This window comes from Thamnophis sirtalis, unplaced genomic scaffold (assembly GCF_051295495.1).
Source record: "Thamnophis sirtalis isolate CommonGarterSnake01/CBP01778 unplaced genomic scaffold, rThaSir2_p1.2 scaffold_13, whole genome shotgun sequence".
Classification (NCBI taxonomy): Eukaryota; Metazoa; Chordata; class Lepidosauria; order Squamata; family Natricidae; genus Thamnophis; species Thamnophis sirtalis.
In genome coordinates, this window is record NW_028261393.1 from 15,707,260 (window position 1) to 15,727,974 (window position 20,715).

The 20,715-nt window shown below is 41.0% G+C and overlaps 2 protein-coding genes and 1 non-coding gene across 5 annotated transcripts in view; 2 read left to right on the forward strand and 1 right to left on the reverse strand.

Moving 5' to 3' along the window:
* The window catches only part of TAF12 (TATA-box binding protein associated factor 12), a 9,464-nt gene extending 5,167 nt beyond the window's left edge, over positions 1-4,297 (reverse strand). Inside the window, exons 1-5 of one of the 3 annotated variants that reach the window (XM_014051772.2) lie at positions 4,183-4,291; positions 1,531-1,685; positions 696-947; positions 325-402; positions 12-126 (exon numbers count right to left, since the gene is read on the reverse strand). In XM_014051772.2, the coding sequence (XP_013907247.1) occupies positions 12-126; positions 325-402; positions 696-863 (361 nt within the window). In that variant the 5' untranslated portion in view covers positions 864-947; positions 1,531-1,685; positions 4,183-4,291. Of the gene's footprint in view, positions 1-11; positions 127-324; positions 403-695; positions 948-1,530; positions 1,686-1,973; positions 2,067-4,182 lie in introns of all 3 variants that reach the window. The other 2 variants (XM_087728422.1, XM_014051773.2) reach the window with 2 other exon arrangements.
* A 2,057-nt stretch (positions 4,298-6,354) lies between these two features.
* On the forward strand, positions 6,355-6,495 carry LOC148043082 (U11 spliceosomal RNA). Its single transcript, XR_015698432.1, has one exon. It is a non-coding gene; the product is annotated as a U11 spliceosomal RNA (small nuclear RNA).
* PRRG1 (proline rich and Gla domain 1) lies at positions 6,360-16,189 on the forward strand. The gene is made up of 5 exons (XM_014051771.2): positions 6,360-6,610; positions 8,800-8,926; positions 12,174-12,208; positions 12,975-13,135; positions 14,382-16,189. The coding sequence occupies exons 3-5, from the start codon at positions 12,199-12,201 to the stop codon at positions 14,883-14,885; spliced, it is 675 nt and encodes a 224-aa protein (XP_013907246.2). The 5' UTR covers positions 6,360-6,610; positions 8,800-8,926; positions 12,174-12,198; the 3' UTR covers positions 14,886-16,189.
* Positions 16,190-20,715: the final 4,526 nt, after the last annotated feature.

The window sequence follows — 20,715 nt, forward strand, 5'->3', positions numbered from 1 at the left end:
TTTGCACTGACCAAGATGCAGCTGGACATCCTTTACTTCCAAAGTGTTAGACTTGCGATGCCGTGCCAGCTGGCAGGCAGCGGTCACCACGCTTTCAATGAAGTCGTCAGCAATCTGCAGCAACATCTGTGAAAATGGAATTCAGCATCAGCAAGAATGGTGGAGGTCACCAACACTTTGCTTCGGAAGGTTATTCTCCGGGACAATTCAAGGTACTGAATTGGCATTCTTCATGCCCCCAAAGAGAAAAATTAGAAGGAATAAAATGACATATTTTAACCAAGGAGATGTTTTGGATGCTCATTTCAGCTAAGGCATGCCTACCTCCTCCACATCTTCATCCAGCTGCTCATTTGGATCCACTTCTCTAACCAGATCCTGCAGTTTCTTCTTTGTTAATATCTATAGAAAATATCAGCACATTTTATCTGGTTGATTTTGCCATAGTCACTTCTGTGCAGTCAAAATCAAAAGATCTTGCTTCAGGAGCACTTCTAGTCAGCAACATATATGATGGTGCCCCTAAGGAGAACCTCTAAAGCAGAGGTGGGGAACTATGGCTATTTTAGAACTTTTGAACTTTGGAAGTCCACAAGTCATAAACGAGCCATAATTCCTCACCCCTGCTCTAAAGCAACCTCCCCCCCCCCAGCCCTCCAGATGTGCTGACTGCATCTCACATCATGGCCAATTACCTGATTACTTTCAGGACTGAGGCGCCCTCCACTGCTGGGGGTCCCAGGCATCTTTGCCACAGAGGTATTGTTTGCCATGGAAGTATGAGGAGGAGTATTGCCTGCTTCTGCTTTGATTGAAGAAAAGTTTGATAAATTGATCAAGGTAGATGGACCAAACTGGTTCATAATCTGCTGAGCTTTAGCCTTGAGGTCATAGAGCTTATCCAGATCGTGCTTCTTTTTTGGATTATGTGGTCCCAAACCAATCAGCTAGAAGAAGAAACAGACCTCAAAGTTAGAAACCAAGTGGCAGAATTGAAATGTCAGTATCTTGGGCATGTTAACTGAGTTCAAGAACCTGTTACTAATGAAAGCAACTTATCAGTGAAAATATAGCCAGTATTGTAAATAGCCCTCTTAGGGATTTTTCCTGAGCTGTGAGTTATTGAATGTAGTACATTAATTCAGCTCAGACTATAATTAGTTTAACACTGCAACTTGTAACACCACGTCAAGACCAAACCATGCTGTACATATACAATCAAAAATAGCAAGTTCAATATCATATTTATTACTGAATAAAGTTCAGATAGAATAATACACAAAATATTTAGAAGATTACAATGTTAATGTTCCATTCTTATCATCATGCATTTACTTTGCTCAACACACTGAAAAAAAGACAATGATATTCTTTTGGGGGTGAGATTCTCATCCAGAACTGATTTCAATATAATCAAATATTTCTTGTCAAGGTAGAATACAACTGCCATTAAAAGGAGCTGGCTGTGAAAGAGAGGAAAAGCATGGAGCTCAAAGCCAGAATAAACTTTAGATTTTTCTTCAATCTCACCTATTTGAAAGCTTCACAATTTAGGTCTGTTGCACAGTAAGTAAGTCCAATCCAATCTATCATTCCTGGATTAACTGTTGCCCTAAAAACCAAGTTGATTCTTCTGGATAGAGGCTATTTATAAAACATTCCATGGCTCCAACAAGAATGAAATGCTAGAATGCAGAGAGATTGATAGAATAATAAAGCAACCCTAAGTTCTAATCTGTACAAGGACTCAGAAGAGAGATTTCAGTCACATATTCAAGGCCAGAATTAAGAAATAGCACACAGATCGTATTATATTCTGTTAATAAACTGGAAAACAATATATTCTTGCAAAGCTTGTTTGCCATCAGATTTCAATCTCTGCACATGATTAAAATGAACAAATCACAAACCTGCAGCTTTTCATCATGATGCTAGCATGCCATGCTAAGGTCACTTCAAGCCAATTTACTTACAGCTATCTGAGTATCTAGATCTTTAATTACATCAGAAACTGCTGTGGGGCCATTGAACGGAGAGGCCATTTTCAAAAGAAAAAAAAAATGTTCCTGCAAGTAAATAGTCAGAATTAACCTCCATAACAGTTCTTCCCTGGCTGTGAATACTTATACAATTTTTTTTAGAACATTGTGTTCCTGCCTCCAGCCTGAAAAAGAATAAGAGACTTTGACATGCAGCAAAGCACCACAACACAGGATGTTCTCCCCTTGTGTCTCCTTTAAAACTGGTCTTATAATCTTGCAGGTTACTGTTCCAGACATTTTGTCAACCCAGGTCAAGGTGACAAGGTATTATCACTGACAGGGCAAGCATGAGCTTACAGAAATCAAAGCAGTAGTTACCAAAAGGAGATCCGATGTTCATCAAGTGATTAAGAGCCCAAAATGACTAAACAGCTTTGATTTGGTTCTAAGTGGTTACTATTCATGGGTTTCATGTATTGTTTAATTACAGTAGTGGCCAAAATTGTGGAAACCTTTTGGAAAAGTATATTTTCTAAAACTAGCTAATAACACTTTTTTTGGAGTAGTACCATAAAATTATATATCAATGGAAAGATAATTTAATCAAGAATGTAATGCATTGAAGGATTTATGAAAGATTTGCTATCAGAATAGCAGTTATAAAGAAGAAAAGTGAAATGAGATATGCAAAAATTATTACCAGTTAGTTACCAGTCAGCTAATATTTAGTTGGGTAAACTTTAGCATGAATTACAGCGTTACAATGTCTTCCCATGGAGTGAACCAAGTGTTTTAGTTCTACACCTGTTATGTGAAACCAAGATTGAATGATTGCTTCTTAACTGGGTTTTATTGCTAGGTTGTTTCTGACTAACAAGTTTCTTTAGTGGGCTCCATAGATTTTCAATTGGGTTAAGATGTGGGCTATTCCCAGGCCATTCCAGCAGTAGAATATGATTATCTTGAAACTCAAAAAAAAGTGGTGTTATTAGCCATCAAACTTCAAAAATACACTTTTCCCAAAAGGTTTCCACACTTTTGTTGTATTTAAGTACAATGACAATAACGATTATACTTATAATTATCAACTATCACAAAATACCCATACCAATAACGCACTCACAGACAATAATGTATTATTTTTTTTCAAAATACATTAAAAAAGGACAAAAGGTGACATAGAGGTGTTTGAAAACCAAAATAACATCTAGGAAAGTGGGGGCTCTTGCTGTCAAGAGGAAGTCTCTATAAGAGAGCCAGAATGCTATGGAGGCAGTATTGGGCTGGCGGTACCTGGCATTTTAATTCATTCAATTTATACTCCACCTATCTCACTAGCCAAAGTAACAATAGATAATAGAGTAGAATTCTTTATTGGCCAAGTGTGATTGGACACAAAAGGAATTTGTTTTTGGTCCATATGCTCTCGGTATACATAAAAGAAAAGATACATTCATCATGAGTCATAGGGTACAAATAAGCAATAAGGAAACAATCAATATCAATCGAAAGGATACAGCAACAAGTTACAGTCCTGCAGTCATAAGTGGGAGGAGATGAGAGATAGGAACGATGAGAAGACTAATAGTAATAAAAAATGCAGCCTTAGTGAATGGTTTGACAGTGGCGAGGGAATTATTTGTTTAGCAGAGTGATGGCATTTGAGGGGAAAACTATCCTTATGTCTAGTTGTCTTAGTGTGCAGTGCTCTGTAGCGTCGTTTTGAGGGTGGGAGTTGAAACAATTTATGTCCAGGATGTGAGAGGTGTGTAGATATTTTCACAGCCCTCTTTCTGACTCGTGCAGTATACAGATCCTCAATGGAAGGCAGATTGGAAGCAGTTGTTTTTTCTGCAGTCCTAACTATCCTCTGAAGTCTGTCTCTGTCTTGTTGGGTTGCAGAGCCAAACCAGACAGTTACAGAGGTGCAGATGACAGACTCAATAGGTGCATGTATGTGGATAAGTTACAGCCCACACCCACCCACCTCAGGCCAGCCTACCCTGAAGGGTTGTTGTGTAGGCGAGAGAGAGTCCTTGGGTTACACTTAAGATATGGCGCCCACGCCGAACACTAAAGAGCAAATAGGCATCTCTGGACTCCTTCCCTCCGTCGCCTTGTCTTAGTTTAAGCGGAGTTTCATCCCGGCCATCCCTCGGTCTCTATCACGGCCCGTTCCCTCCCTCTCTCCCTTACTTACCGGCGCCTCAGCCGCCTAGCTTCTCATATCGTTCCCGCTCCCTCGGAAGAGCCGCCGCCGCCGCCACCAGCCGCCTTCGCCGTCAGCGGGTTCTCCGCCGACATAACACTTCCGGGGTCACGACCGCGAAGCCACGGAAGTACGGGAAACTCCCTTTTTCTCAGCCCGCGCGCCAACCGGCCTGCTCACACCAACCAATCGGGACGTCCCTTTCTGTCTTTCGTCCGTTGGGCGGGTCTGGCTGTGACTGCGCAAGCGCCAACTCCGGACGACGCTGGTTGGGAGTTGTAGTCCGTAAGGCGAGGAATAATAAAGCTCTTTCTCTGTTAGGTTAGAGCTCGCAGCACGTGCCTGTCCAGGCGAACCGTAGATTTAAGGGGTTCCTTTGTGCAACCTAAGATTAGTTATTTTGGGTGAACTGACTTCTTTTGGTTAGTTTTTGGTTTCTTTGGTTACTCTTCAGCGCATTGGGCCGACTCGGAAATGGATTCCATTCAGTTCGCAGTCCCAAAGGGGCTTTTTCAGGAGGCAACTGGACTTTCTTGGGGTTTTTTTTCTTTTCTTTTGAAGACGTTTCGCTTCTCATGCAAGAAGCTTCTTCAGCTCTGACGTGATAGTGGGGAATGGAAGGATTTATATTCCCTGCAGACAGCGGGACATTTGCATCCTTTTAGAGGGTCAACATGGGATGACAGAATCTCTGCAGACTTTTAGCTATACAATTTAGTATGAAGACCTTTTGAATAGTGTGGGAGTAGGAATGGATTTCCAGAGGGAGGGAAATTGCAGACTACAGGAACCATTTGCACCACTCAGGTGACCCTGAGGACACAGATAAACCTGCAAGTGCTTCAGTGACTCCTCTAAAAGGATGCAAATGACCAGCTGTCTGCAAGAAGTATAAATCCTTCCATTCCTCACTATCCCATCAGAGTTGAAGAAGCTTCTTGGGTGAGAAGCAAAACGTCTTCAAAAAAAAAAAAACCAAGTAAGTCCAGTTGCCTCCTGAAAAAAAACACCTTTGGGACAACTATGTCCTTGGATGGCTGAGAATCTCTACAGACATTCAGTTCGCAGGCTAAGCATTTTGTGTGAACAGAGCAGAGAGAAGGATGAGGGAAAACCAATGGGTTTTGCACTAATATCTTGGAAAGGGAAATAAATACTTGTATCCCTCAAATATAATCCTCGATTTGGAGAAGGGGGATTTGGGTTCCAATGCCAAATGAGCTAGAACTGCGTTTGCACGACCCATTGAATTGCAAACTAAGGCGAGCCCCTTTGGGTTGTGCAGCCCAGGCACACCATGATCAGTTTATGGTGCAGCCAGCCATTGGGATCTTAAAAAGCGGAGCTCATTCAGCCATGGGTCAGCATATTATGCGGACGTAGCCAGCAATGGTGTATTAACCTTTAAGCAGATTAAGCACATACTTAGGGCAGCAGGCCCAAAGGGGACCCCACAAAGTTGAGAAAGAAATAAAAAACCAATGAAGATTTCTACAGTATGTACAAAGGAGGAGGGGACGGACTAAGATTTGTCAGTGTTTAGAGCATGAGTGAGCCTTAATCCATCACTGGGAGCCAGGCTCTGCGTTTGGGCTGATTTGAGGTTTAATTCGGAAGGTCTCTGTGCATTAAAGTTAAGGCCAACTTTCAATTGGAAGGAAAAACCAGGAAACAAATAATAAACGAACAAGCTTTACTTGGAAAGGAATTGCCTTGTACTTCGGTGGAATTGGTTTATTCCAGCAAAGGTGCTTTATTGTTTCAGTCCGGGCTGGTGCACCTATCAACTGAAGTTAATTAGCAAAGCTAATTAATCCCCTTAATTACCAAAGCTAATTAATCCCCTTAATTACCAAAGCTAATTAATCCCCTCTGCTTCCTGCGTTAAATCCGCCTTTGACAAGGTCTGTCTTGAGCACGAAAAACTAAACTCCCGGGCTTTCTACCCAGAATTCTGCGCGTCAATTTGCATATCTGCTAGAAAAAGGAGACATGTTTGCTCTATTTTAAAATGGAATCGGATTTGGAACCGTCGTGAGGGCGGTTATGAAGTCAAACCTCCGCAGAGTTGACTGGGATGGCTGTAGTTGGGTGGCCTTCTTCGCTGTGACCTGAAGAGGCGTGATGGATCAATGGCAGCGGCGCTCGCGGAGCGCGCGCTTAAAAAAGGGCTTCTGCTGTGTTTAGCACACGGAGAGGGGTGGCTACGGCTTTCTCCTTCCCGTGCGGAATCGCTATCAAGAGATTTCGGAAGCATAATTTTTGCGAATGGGGTAGCTGGTAACCGCTTGTTCCGGCTCCCCGACTTAAGGCTGTGGAATAGTAGTAATAGTTTCGGACTAGTCCGATTTTGCGGATCCTTACGTTCGCCGAAAGAGGAACCCGTGGGGAAAAAGCGCCGAAAGGTTGAAGGGAAAAGGTAAGGCTGGCCTCGGAGCATGAGGACGTTGTTGTCCGGTGACGTGCGTAGGGTTGCAAAGCGTCGGGCTGGGCTGAACAGTAGCGATTCTTTGCGGAGCTTCCTTGTTATTGTCTCACTCCTAGGACCGAGTTAGAGGCAATGGCAGAATCTCACTCAGGAGTAGCACTGAAAAAAGTTGACTTCTAATTGGTCCTCCTGCTTGGAAGATCTTGAAAAGTGACTGTAGCACTGCTTCTCACCCTTATGACTGCCGAAAGTTATTCAGAATAGAACTGGGAAGGACCTTCGAGGTCTTCTAGTCCAACCCCCTGCTCAAGCAGGAGACCCTGTACCATTTCAGAGACGTGACTGTCCAGTTTCCTCTTTAAAATATCCAGTGATGAAGCCACCAAAACTTCTGGCGATAAGCTGTTCCCACTGGTTAGTTGTTCTCACGGTTAACAGTGTTAAAAGTAACAACTAGCCCTAATGATCACCATTGTAGCAGCATCCCCACAATCATATGATTAAAAATTTAGGTGCTTGGCACCTGTCACATCATTAGGACATATGCAGTGTCCTAGGATCCCATGATCACCATTTCCAATCTTCCCAGTTGGCTTCTGACAAAGTCAACAAGTCATATTATGACTGCATCTGTGTGAACATTAAGCTAGACTGGACTTGGTTAGTACTTGTATTAGAGACCACAAGGTTCTTGGGCTGTAGACTAGTCTGAGGAATTGGGGGGGGGGATTCCTGAGGGAGCAAATGACTTCTCTATGTTGGCCATCGGATGCTGTCATCAGGAGGTGAGCTTGATTCAAAAGTGGTTTTTTTAGTTTTATTTTATGGGACAAGCCCTGCCTTTGTAGAAAGTGCTTGAATCTGGGTTAGGATGTATTTGCCAGTTCCTGAGCTCAAGGAAGGCTTTCTTCTGAAATACAGCATCACCGCAGTAAACCTCACAGTGTAAGAAGAGGTTGTAATGGAATGGAATAATCACTCAATTACCTCTTTGAAAAAAAAACACACCACCTGGGTGTTTTCCTTTGTTGACTAATGCTGGCCAGGGCTGTAAGGAACTAGTTGAACCATATATAACTGTTACTTTTAAAGCAGGGTGCATGATATATAGTGCTAGAATCCTTGAGGGATCCCCCTATCTCACATCATTTATATACCAATTCCTATCATCAGTCCTGCAAACTTTCCAGGAACAAAACAGAGAAAGTATTTGCTTGCATTTAGAATAGAATAAATAGAATAGAATAGAATAGAATTCTTTATTGGCCAAGTGTGATTGGACACACAAGGAATTTTTCTTTGGTGCATCTGCTCTCAGTGTACATTAAAAAAAAGATACATTCACCACAAATTATAAGGTACAATACAATGATAGTCATAGGATACAAATAAGCAATCAAATCATACTAGGAAACAATGAGTATAAATCGTGAGGATACAAATAACAAAATTGCAGTCATAAGTGGGAGGAGATGGGTAATAGGAACGATGAGAAGACCAATAGTAATAGCAATGCAGACTTGGTGAATAGTTTGGCAGTGTTGAGAGAATGATTCGTTTAGCAGGGTGATGGCGTTTGGGAAAAAAACTGTCCTTGTGTCTATTTGTTCTGGTGTGCAGTACCCTAAAGCATCGCTTTGAGGGTAGGAGTTGAAACAATTTATGTCCAGGATGTGAGGGGTGTGTGGATATTTTCACAGCCCACTTTTTGACTCATGCAATATACAGGTCCTCAATGGATGGCAGATTGGTAGCCGTTGTTTTTTCTGCAGTTCTAATTATCCTCTGAAGTCTGTGTTTGTCTTGTTTGGTTGCAGAGCCAAACCAGACAGTTATGGAGGTGCAGAAGACAGACTCAATAATTCCTCTGTAGAACAGAATCAGCAGCTCCTTGGACAGTTTGAGCTTCCTTTTTAGTGGAGTTTTTGGAAAACTTATCTTCAAAGGAAAGGAACTCAGTTCTTTGCCTAAACTCTGAAACCACCATTCCCGCTGCCTCCTGCCCTTAACTGAATTGAAAGCACAAACTGCCATACAGTCTATGGAGAGAACGGAGAAGAAGGGGTTACTGTCCTGAACCTATCAGAATAAGACGGGGTGGGGCTATGGCCTCTTCTCTAACAGCTTTTCCTCCCATATCCACCACACTTTTACAGCTTGGCTTTCCTTTCTTCCCCCAGCATTAGGAATTACAGGGTGGAGTTAATTTTTGGAATGACGCTTGCGCAGAGCCAGCTTTCCCAAAGGGTTCGAGCTGTAAAGGACTAGTTGAAGTGCCGAAGCCGTCTGTAAAGGCAAAAAAAGAAGGTGAGTTTGGGTTTAACAGGCGCCTAAGTCGGCGGGGGACTGCATGAAAAAGGGAACGAGCGTCTTTCAATCTGTGGGGAAACCAATTGTTCTTACATGGCGGATTTGGAGTGGCTGTAAGAAAGTTTTCGGAAGGCTTGGATTAGCCGCGCTGAGCCAAGGGACAGTAGTGGTTAACCTGGTTGTGAAAATCCAGCCCTCTTTTGGCAATAAGTTCAATCAATGTTAGGAAGCCGAACCGTGGCGAGAAGCTGCAGTTTGAGGATCTGGAAAAGCGTTCGGGACAGGAAGTGCATGCCAATAGATCTAGTTGTAAATTATTCTTAATACAAAGATTAATTTTCAAGCAGGCGCGGCGAAATGTAGGGGAATGCCTAGGCTTTATCCGTTCTCTTGAGCTGCGAACTTCATTCATCCAGATGAAGTGACATTTAAAAAAACAATTTCCCTTGATTTCTCTGCTCTTGTTAATCGCTCACTTCGTTGCCTTCCAACCCTGCCAAGTTAAGCAGGAAATTCTCTCCATTGTGTCTTCTTGTTTCTTCACGCAGCTTCCGTGTTGGTTGGTAGTGAGGGGAATAGCAGTCCAACAGAAAAATATTCTGCTGGGAAAAGCTGTTTCACTTTAGTTTTTTATTTATCATACTGTTTGTTCCAGTTCATACATGGAGGTGGCGTTATTGTTCTTTTTTATTATTTTATTGTTATTAAATAATATTAAATTATTATTAAATTATAAAATATTTTATTTATTACTTTTTATTATATTATTGCTATTTTTTATTCATTGTTGTTGGTCTTCGTGGCGTTTGTTAACAATAGGCTGCATTTTTTGTAAACTACTGAAATAATAGATCTTTGCTGGCTACATCAAATGCTTCAAACCAGTCTCAGAATTTTCAGATGTGTTAATGTGTTGGTATTGAATGGAATGGAATAGAAATGGAATTGAATAGAAATAGAATAGAATAGAATAGAGTAGAATTCTTCATTGGCCAAGTGTAATTGGACAACAAGGAATTTGTCTTTGGTGCACATGCTCTCAGTGTACATAAAGAAAAATAAAATAGAATACATTCATCAAGAATAATAAAATACAACACTTAGTGATAGTCATAGGTTACTAATAACCAATCATATTATACTGGGAAACAAAACAATATACATTTTAAAGATACAAGCAACATGATTATAGTCATAAGTGGAAAGAGATAGGTACTAGGAAGGAAGAGAATAATAATAATAATACAGTCTTAGTAGATAATTTGACAGTGTTGTGTGGATTAGTTGTTTAGCAGAGTGATGGCATTTGGGGAAAAAACTGTCCTTGCGTCTAGTTGTTGTGGTGTACAGTGCCCTATAGCATCGTTTGAAGATAGAAACAATTTATGTCTAGAATGTGAGGGGGTCAGTAAATATTTTCACAGCCCTCTTTTTTTTGTAATCAATGACAGCAGTTCTTACAAGCTATGATTTATGTCAGTATCCATGTACATTCTGTACTTTGAATCAAAGGACATGCGTGTCTTTACTTGTTTCTCTTTAAAATTCAAGAAACATGTTAAAGTTGCTTAAGCATTTGTGTTTTGTACTGTGAAACAGGACTAAAATAGATGGGCGATGTGTAAGAGAAAATATCTCTCTATACATCAAATTCAACAGATAATTACACTTGAGGGAGGTATATATCTTGTAATGTGGTTTTAGGATGTTTTCTGTATTTTGAGCATTTAAGCCTGCTCAATAGAGATCAGTCTCTAAATCTCAATATAGATAAATTTCTTTTAAAAAAAGAAATCTTTTTAAAAAGTTTTAAAAATAGGTGTTACATTTCAGTTGCAAAACAATTGTGGTTTTACACACAATAAATTCCTAGAAATAATTTGGAAATCCAATCAGTTCCATATTATGAGAAAATGGCTATTGTTAAATCAAAGTTAAACTTGTACTCTCAGTATTATATTTTATTCTCTTCACATATACTCACTATATACAATTTATGTACTGTACACTGAATCTTATTGGATGACTTTGAACTAGTCATTCTCAGAGAGAATGTGCCATGCCAGTTATAAAATGACAGGGTCCAACAATTTAAACATTTTAGTAATAATTCTACAATTTGTTCTATTGGTCCTTAGCTGTCCCTATTCCTAAGCCTTGGCTAATGAATGCCCCAGGAGTTATCTAACACACATTTCATTTGCTGCAGGCCTTCTCTATTCCTAACTTTTAGCTGAGGTCTGCAACTTGCCTAAAACTTGTTACTTTTATCAGCTTTCTAACTACCCACAATTGTTACAAGCTTTACAGATGCATATTTCCTGTGGACAAGCATTCTTTGTTCTTGCCAGACAGACTCCACAATTAGAGTCTTCCTGATTTACTTTCAAGTGTGTGCCAGAGGTGGTATTCAGCAGGTTCTGACCAGTTCTGGAGAACCTGTAGTGGAAATTTTGAGTAGTTTCTGAGAACCGGTAAATGCCGGTTCTATTCTCTGCCTCCTGTGTCCCAGCTGATCGGGAGGAAATGGGGATTTTGCAGTAAATCTTCCCCTGGAGTGGGGAAATCTGACAGGTGTGAACTCTATACAATAAGGTTTCAATTAAGATAGTTTCTTGACATTTATTTTCATTGTACTATTACTATCTGGCTGAACTGGTCCAGCAAAATATTGAATTTCTGAATTCCCAGTTTATGTTAGGAAATGGTAAGTGTGGTTTATATTTCCTCTTTCTTAAGCTACTCTTCTTCAGCTATGATTCTGAGTTGTTGAGAAATGTCAGTATCCTCTTTTAATATCAAGAGGAAATTTTCTTTTTGTCTTTTGCCAGAAACTTCAAAGAGTGAGTTCTTCTTATATATTTATTTAGTAACTTATATAAGTAGCAATCCTTCATCTATTAAACTAAGGTGTTGGTATCCATTTGAAATAAAAAACTGCAATTGAAACAAGATTATCCAGAAAATTGTTATCCAGGAACTACTTAAAGGGCTTAATGGAAATCATTAATCATTTCAGAAGTGAAGCAGACTTGACAAAAGCATAGCATAGATTGTTTTTATTTCTAAAATGAAAATATGATGTTATGTAGATAGTCATATTAAATGAAATGTTCAAAAATAGAACGATAAGATCTGCATTATCGGAAGAGATAAACCTGTAATCCGATTTGTACCACTTAATATTTCTTGATTTAAAACTGTTTTATTCCATTAACAAAAGTTGTTTCTCTTTTCCTTTCAGCACTTTCTAGAGAAAAGTGTTAAACATGAATAGTGGTAAGTGCATATTATCTATCTGTGCGCCATAATAAAACTTACCATTCACTTTGAAAAATGTGTAACGCTGTATAAGTCCCTTTTTAACTCTGTGGGTGAAATATTTTTTTTGCATGTCCATTGCCCAACTTTTGTGTGTGTGTGTGTGTGTGTGTGTGTGTGTACACACATACAATATATCACAGAAGTGAGTACACCCCCTCACATTTTGTAAACATTTAAGTATATCTTGCTAGCAGTTTAGACATTAAGGGCTGTGTGTTGCATTAATTGAGGGGACAGCACATTTACACTGTTATGCAAGCTGAATACTCACTACTTTACATTGTAGCCAAGTGTCATTTCTTCAGTGTTGTCCCATGAAAAGATATCCTTAAATATTTACAAAATGTGGGGTGGTGGTGGTGTAGTCACTTCTGTGGTGTGTGTGTGTGTGTGTGTGTGTGTGTGTGTGTGTGTGTGTGTGTGTGTGTATGTATGTATGTATGTATGTATGTATGTATCAGTTTCCCCATTCTGACAATGCAACCTGATGAGAATTGCATCATTGTTTTAATGATGCAATCATATTTTAACATAATGAGAGGGAGGGTCTGCCAAGTCCTCCCTTAGCATTTGGCCAGCACAGTTGCCCCTGACATGAGTGATGTCGAGCTGGCCAGAACTAATATTGCTGCCAAATGTACATCTTCATGGTGCAGAATATTATTATCCTGAACATAAATTTCTCATCTTGTAAGTACTAGTAAATCCTTGTTTTCTGCAGTATTCCTCGTAGAGGCTAAGGCCAATTCTGTCTTAAAAAGATACCCACGGGCGAATGGACTTTTGGAAGAACTTAAAAAAGGAAACATTGAGCGTGAATGTTATGAAGAACGCTGTGATAAAGAAGAGGCAAGAGAAGCATTTGAAAATGATGAAAAGACAGTAAGTTACCTACTAAAAAATACAAAACATTCTTCACATATTTATCTAACATTTTTTCGTATAATACATGATACTACATTAGAGCTATGGCATATTTTGTGTTCTTATCTTAAAAGAATGAGGCTAGAAAATAACTATAAATATGAAATTTTAGATTTTGGACCTAGATGATCCTTACTCTGAGTCAGTTCCTTTTTGCTGAATCATTCCAGAATGATCTTTCAGCAGACCTACAAGATCTCATCATGTGACTATTTTTATTCAGCTATTTTTATTATAACATGGACAAGATGAACTTGTTCAACTTGTCCCAAATTTGAGATACCAAATTTCAATTCCTCCTTTTAGAGATTACCGTATTTTTGGGGCTGTAAACGCACCGGAGTATAAGACGCACCTTAGTTTTTGGGGAGGAAAGTAAGAAAAAACATATTCTGCCTTTGCCTACCAGCTTCCATGGTATTCATCTGGCTAGCGTCCTGTCATTATGTGAGAGAGTTGAGGGGATGTTTGGAAACAAACTGTAGTTGCTGTGTGAGCAACCAAGGAAGAAGACAACAAGGAACCTGGGCATGGCTTGTTCGTACTAAAGCTGCATGATGTGCTGATACCTGAAACTAAAACTGAAAGTGAAACTTCTTTCCTCTGCCGAACTACCACTTTGGAAAACCTGCTTTTGGTATTGTATATTTCCTTAATGTGTTGTGTTATATAGAAAGAGAAGTTATTGAATCCTGCTGAATCAGTTACTTGTGTGCGCTCTCTCAATGTGATTGCTGCTGCAAACTCTGACACGTCCTTGTAGCAAATAGAGAACAGGCAGGTCAGCTTTAGCACATTATTGCAGCCTGATTCAGCATGAGCAGCTGATTGGCGGGTGGATCGGCCTCCCGGAATACCCCCAATCATCTGTTCCAGCTGCAGGGATTGCCACAGACCATTGCCTCCTCCGTGCTTTGCGTTTTTGGCTACATTCGGTGTATAAGACGCACCCAAATTTTCACCCTCTTTTAGGAGGGGGGGAAGTACATCTTACACTCTGAAAAATGCAGTAATTTGTAAAAAGGAACTCATTTTTTCTTAGTCCTGCCTTGTTTTCTTTGTTTCAAATGATTCTAGTCCACTTGTCATTCAAACATACTGCAATAAACTAAATACAAAAATCAAAGCTTAATGACAAACAACCATCATTGTAGTACCAGTAGGTAAAAATGGATCATAATAACCCATCGTTCACTTTTTTTAGGCAGAATTTTGGAAAGACTACACCAATGGACTCTATGGAGGGAGCAACACAGGACAGAACTGGTACCCATTTTACCTAACGTTTCCTCTAGTCATTGGCCTTTTGGTGGTGGTCCTTATTATATTTGTCACATGGAGATGCCTGTTCCAAAAAACCGCACACCGGCAGTCCATGTACATGCAGAGCAGAAGCAGGGAAGATACAGACGACAGAGCCATTCCTGATGGGAGAAGTCCTATCCTTCCGTCATTCAGCGTTCTTCATTCTCCCCAAGAAGAAATGTTTGAAGGCAGTGGGCGCTCCCCAGTGTACCTGAGCCACACAGAGGGGCCTATGGGCTTCTTACCAATCGAGATGTCACACTGTGAACCGCCACCATCCTACGAGGAAGTTGCTGGCGAAAGTAGCACACCCAGAAATGAATCTGCATGTCATTTGGATCCCCCTCCTCAGTACGAGGACATTGTGAATAGCATTTCAGTGCCTCGGGTCAACATCAAATGAAAGAGAAGGATTCCCTTTGTGGAAGCAAATGAACCCTAACACTTTTTAGCACTTTATTGCAGCTTGATGTTTCAGAGATTTTTTGTATTATGCCAATTCTTATTCTCTAAATTTGGCTTGTTTGGTGAGGATCCCTGCACCTGGGGAAACAAAATAGTCTTCAGCGTAACTACTATATTAACCCTAGGTATGGCATTATTGTTGTGGCATACTTTTTTCTACTATTGAAAGTGGTGCTAATAAATGGCTCAATTATCAAAATGAATTGTCTATGCAGATGGCAAAACAGGACATTTTATCTAGGTTCAGAAATTAAGGAGAATCTGTCTTGATTTCAGTGATGAAATTCATTTTTTTAAATTACCGGTTCTGTAGACGTGATTTGGTGGGCGAGGTAGGGGGAGGATACTGCAAAATCCCCATTTCCTCCCCACCCTGGGGCCAGCCAGAGGTGGTATTTGCCGGTTCTCCAAACTACTCAAAATTTCCGCTACCAGTTCTCCAGAACCTGCTGAATTTCACCCCTGCTTGATTTCTATTTCAATGGGGAACCTCCACGGAATAGCAAGACTGTAGACTAAACTAGGAAGTCAAGAAAAGATCGCGAAGGCAAGGGTGAACCACTTCTCTGTTGCTGTCAAGAAAACGACATAAATGTATCCATGAAATCAGAAGTCAAGTCGGGCTCGAAAAAGACGTAACCTTGAAGAAAATGGATTGCAGCAAGAAATGCTGACAATTTCCCCCTCAAAATAAGCATTTTTTGGAAACCTTGTATAGCAAAACCAAGCAAATCATTTAGTAGGAATAGTCAGGTTTGTCTCTAAAATATTCTACTTGTTACAAGGAACACTCATTAAAACTGATATGTTGATGATTAACTATATTCAATCCCAATATATTTTGATTCTTCAGAAGAGTGTTAAAGAAGTTTTGTAATGCTTTGATCTATATATTTATATTTCCACCTTAAAGACTATGATTTTGGATACTCTCTATGTTCTCTTTTGACTGGCATCATTCTAATGACAATGGCTTCTTCTCTTCAGTCATTTGTGCAAAGAGTAGGAAGGCTTGTAGAAGAGTAATCACACTGGTTTGCATCTCAGTAAGGGCTGTAAAGTCTTTATTTTCCCAATGAAGCTTTCTTCCAAAACCATTTACATAAAATGAGTGAATGCTTTAGGCAGCCAGAGTCATTGGAATGACATCAGCCAACTCCTCCAGTTTAAATAACGCCTGAACAGTGTTAGAAGTCAGTATTAATGTCATTTTCCTTTGTGTAATAACAATATACTAGAGCAGGGGTGAGTCAGAAGTTAGAAGTTAGTTAGAAGTCAGTATTAATATCATTTTCCTTTGTGTAATAACAATATACTAGAGCAGGGGTGTCGAACTCGAGGTGCGCGGGCTAAATGTGGCCTGCAATCGGTAGTGAAATTCAAATTGTTTTACTGCTGGTTCTGTGGGCGTGGCTTGGTGGGCATGGCAGGAGAAGGATACTGCAAAATCTCCATTCCCACCCCACTCTGGGGCCAGCAAGAAGTGGTATTTGTCGATTCTCCGAACTACTCAAATTTTCCGCTACCGGTTTTCCAGAACCTGTCAGAACCTGCTGAATTTCACCCCTGTACGCAAGGTTAGATCTCGCCCATGAAGCCACCCCTGGAAACAGTGAAGAACTAACCCGGCGCATCTACAACCTGGTGGCAGCCATCCGGGCCAGAACGCAGTTGGCCTTAGATCCGCAGGGCCACCTGAAGCCAGCAATGGGCGGCCCTCTGGGTGCATATGGAGAGCACACCTGGGGCCTGGCATTCCCTGGGGACCGTCTTGCCCTGCAGGCTGACTGCGTTCTGAGCGCTTCCCTTTCATCTAGGACACATGTGCTTGCCGCTTCCTGTGTGCATGCTCACGGGGCATAGCCAAGGCGGTGAGGCGGTCTCTCGCTGGCTCCAGGCTGGCTGCGTGGGCCAGATCTAAGGCGAACCATGTCCCAGCCCGGATGGCCACAGCAAATTGTAGATCAGCTCTGCGCGCGCACCAGCACCTCCATGCCCAGCTTGCCAGCCTGCCCTTGCAGTCTGCGAGGCTTCCCTTTCACTGGGACCACCTTCCCATTATTGGAAAACCACAGCCACCATCAGCATGGTCCCTGACAGCACTGCCAGTCTCTCCCCCCTCCCCTCAGAGGAAGGAAGGAAGGAGCTGAGAATTGTTATGTCAGTGTATTTTGATTTATATAGATCTGATATTGTTCATTATGCACTAATTCTTTTGAAACAAAATAATTGCCTTCCAACAGATCAGATAGTGGAACATGCAATCTTTTCAGTTTTTACATTTGAGCTTAAATTGATTATTAACATGAGCAAAATGAAACGTTCCATCAGGCAATAACAGTGGCATTATTTTGAATACTTCTAAATCCATGGTGGCAAACCTATGTCACATGAGCCAGAGGTGGCATGGAGAGCCTTCTCTGTGGGCACGCCAGCCATCTCCCCAGCCCAGCTCCACTGCACATTCACGCACGCTTCCCGCTGGCCAGCTGGTCTCCGGGTCTCTGCTGCGCATGTGTGGGCAGTGGGGACGCATGCGTGGGGGGCACTCTCATTGCATGGGGGGGTGCGTTCATGTGCGCCCCTCCCCTGCACCACTGGAAGCCAAAAATGATTTTGGGCCTGTAAGGCCTCTTGCACCAACCTGGAAGCCAAAAATGGGTGGGGGCCTTGCATGTGCATAAGATGTGCATGCATGGACGGTGGGGGGGGGGACACTTGCATTGCATGTTGGGAGAGGTGCGAGCGCTTTGGGCACTTGGCACCAAAACATTTCACCATCCCTGTTCTAAATGCTTCTAAATTTTCTAAGGACCAATAAACTCTAGAAGCCATTTCTTTTGTCTACCACTGTTTGACTCTCCAACAACTTGTTTAGTCAAAACGTAACAATTTTATTGCAGTATTAAATATTTTACATGTATGGTTTACAATTTAAATTATGCCACTTTAAAACATTTGGGGCAACTTCATATCCTAAATAAAGCTATTGAAAACATGAGTATCTTGATTCTTTTTTGCTAAAGGTTTCTTTTGCAAGTCTTGTTAGTTCTGTTTTAAATAAAAAAGTTGCAATAAGATGCTGCGGACTAAGATTAATCAAACTAAAATATCAAAACACTGGTGAGTCACATTGTCAATAGCTTTTCAAAATAATATTGTACATTCTTCTCTAGTCTGCAAGTTCATATTTGGCTGCAATTGGCATAGAGTACACTGATATTGGTAAGGCCAGCAAATTGTAACAGCACTTTATTTTATTTATTTGATGAATACAAAAGTAGGAGAAAAGCTAACATGACCATTACAGCTTGTTTCTGGACTGATAATTAGATGTCCTATAAATCAGCCGTCACCAAGTCCACAGGAAAATTTTGGTGGTCTGCAGAAAAATTATTTGCATTTTTTATATTGCACTAAATCAGGGGTCCTCAAACTACGCCCCTGGGCCTGATACGTGCAATGAATGTTTGTGTTGCTGCAGAGAGTCTCCCACTTCTGGGTCCTTTTATGTGGGTCGGAGGGAGGCAGAAATTCTGACTTGGGGTCTGCTTCGGCCTCCTGGTGTGGGGCTTTGGGCGAAGGCTGGAGAGAAGTGCTGCTAGTGGCAAAGAGCCGGAGGGCCTCGTTCCAGTGGGACTGAATCATGGTCTGGAATTGGCTGATCATCCCAGCCCACTGAGCCTCCAGGCGCCGGTACCTGGCCTTGCACTCCCGCAGGTCTTCCCTCTACTTAGAAAGCCTATGCTCGTAGTTCTCAGTGAAGTGCTTCTGCTGAGCCTCCTTCTCGTTCAGATCCAATCTGAACTGAGCTGTTTTGCCAACTCTTTCTCATCATGGCTGCTTTGCTCCCACAACTGCTTTCTGTTGGGGCCCTAAGGAGCCTGGGCGGGCAGGCGAGGAGTGGCGAGTAGAGGCTGTCAAGGCACCCCTCAACCTGAGTGAAATTGAGTTGGCCACGCCAACCCAGTCACAGGACCACCTAGCCATGCCCACCTAGCTGGTCCTTAGGCAGATCATATTAGTGGTCCATGGGATTTAAAATTATGAATTTAGTGATCCCAGGGGTCCGAAAATTTGATGACCCCCGGTATAAATTATTTATCAGTGTAACACTGGAAGGCAGGGAATAAGGCAAATCTTATTTTTAAGGAACTGGAGAGAAATAAGACAATCTGTTTAAAGTATTACATGGCATGCTTTGTTAATTACTGCAATATGTAGTAATTCAACATGTGAACATCACTAAACCCATGCATTTGAAGTTTTTCTTAAAAACAATGATTTATGCCACCTGTTTCTGTGGGTGTTGGTGAATTGCAGTAACCAGAAGTGTTGACTTTATTACCAGGAATTCCCAGGAATTAAACAGGAGCTGAAAACTATAAATTATGTACGTCCCATAGGATGCTTATAAATTAAATGCTTATAAATAGTAAGGCTATGCAATGCTTTGAGTTGAAAAGCTAACCCACATTTCTGAATGTCAAAGCAGAAATATTCAGAAGGATCTGTCTGCAGCTTTTTAAACTGGCTGCAGCTTAACCCTGAAATCATGCAGCTGTTTGTGCTTCTGTGTCTCCAAAGCATCTTCCTGTCTTCAGTTCCAAATCCTGGCACCGTTCTAATAATAGGCATACTTATATGATAGCCATACAGGAATCATTTCTACAAAATGGAGACCAGATCTCCCAAGTACTTTCAGAGACTGGCGGGGCAGCCAAAGAACTTCCTGTACAAGATAGATGCAAATAGATTATGTTAAAATATATAGAATAGAATAGAATTCTTCACTGGCCAAGTGTGATTGGACACACAAGGAATTTGTCTTTGGTGCATAGGCTCTCAGAGTACATAAAAAGAAAAGATACATTCATCAAGAATCATGAGATACAACACTTAATGACAGTCATAGGGTACAAATAAGCAATCAGGAAACCATCAATATCAATATAAATCGTAAGGATACAAGCAAGAAAGTTACAGTCCTGCAGTCATAGGAGATGGGTGATAAGAACAATGAGAAGACTAATAGTAATAATAATGCAGCCTTAGTGAATAGTTTGACAGTGGTGAGGGAATTATTCGTTTAGCAGACTGATGGCATTTGGAAAAAACTGTCCTTGTGTCTAGTTGTCTTGATGTGCAATGCTCTATAGTGTTGTTTTGAGGGTTGGAGTTGAAACAATTGATGTCCAGGATGTGAGGGGGTCTGTGAATATTTTCACAGCTCTCAATGAAAGTCTGTCTCTGTGTTGCTGGATTGCAGAACCAAGCCAGACAAGTTACAGAGGTGCAGATGACAGACTATTTATAAATAAAATGGGATTTAATTATATATTTGATATTAACCGACCTTTTCCCAAACATTCATGTAGCTATCATGCCATGTGCTTTATATTACAGATCTATCTTGTGAAAACGTATATGTTTTATCCTTTCATAACAAGCAGCATTGTGGCCTACTGGTGAAAACGCTGGCCTCCTACTTGGAAGGTTGAGAGTTCAATCCTTGGTAGCGGCAGATATTTAGGGGGCAAAGAAAAAAAAATCTGCTGCGAACTTCCATTTAGGTGTCAGGAAGGGCACCCAGCCAGTAAATGCCCCGACTCCACCCTAGATGAGTACTACAGGGTTGTAAAAAGGGAGTAATGGGTTTGAAATAGCAAAGAGGAGCAGCAGATATTTAATTATTTTGGTTTATAAAACATCTTCCATAAACTAATCTTTGTCTATGGTAACATGGTTTTAGAAAATTGCAACATGAT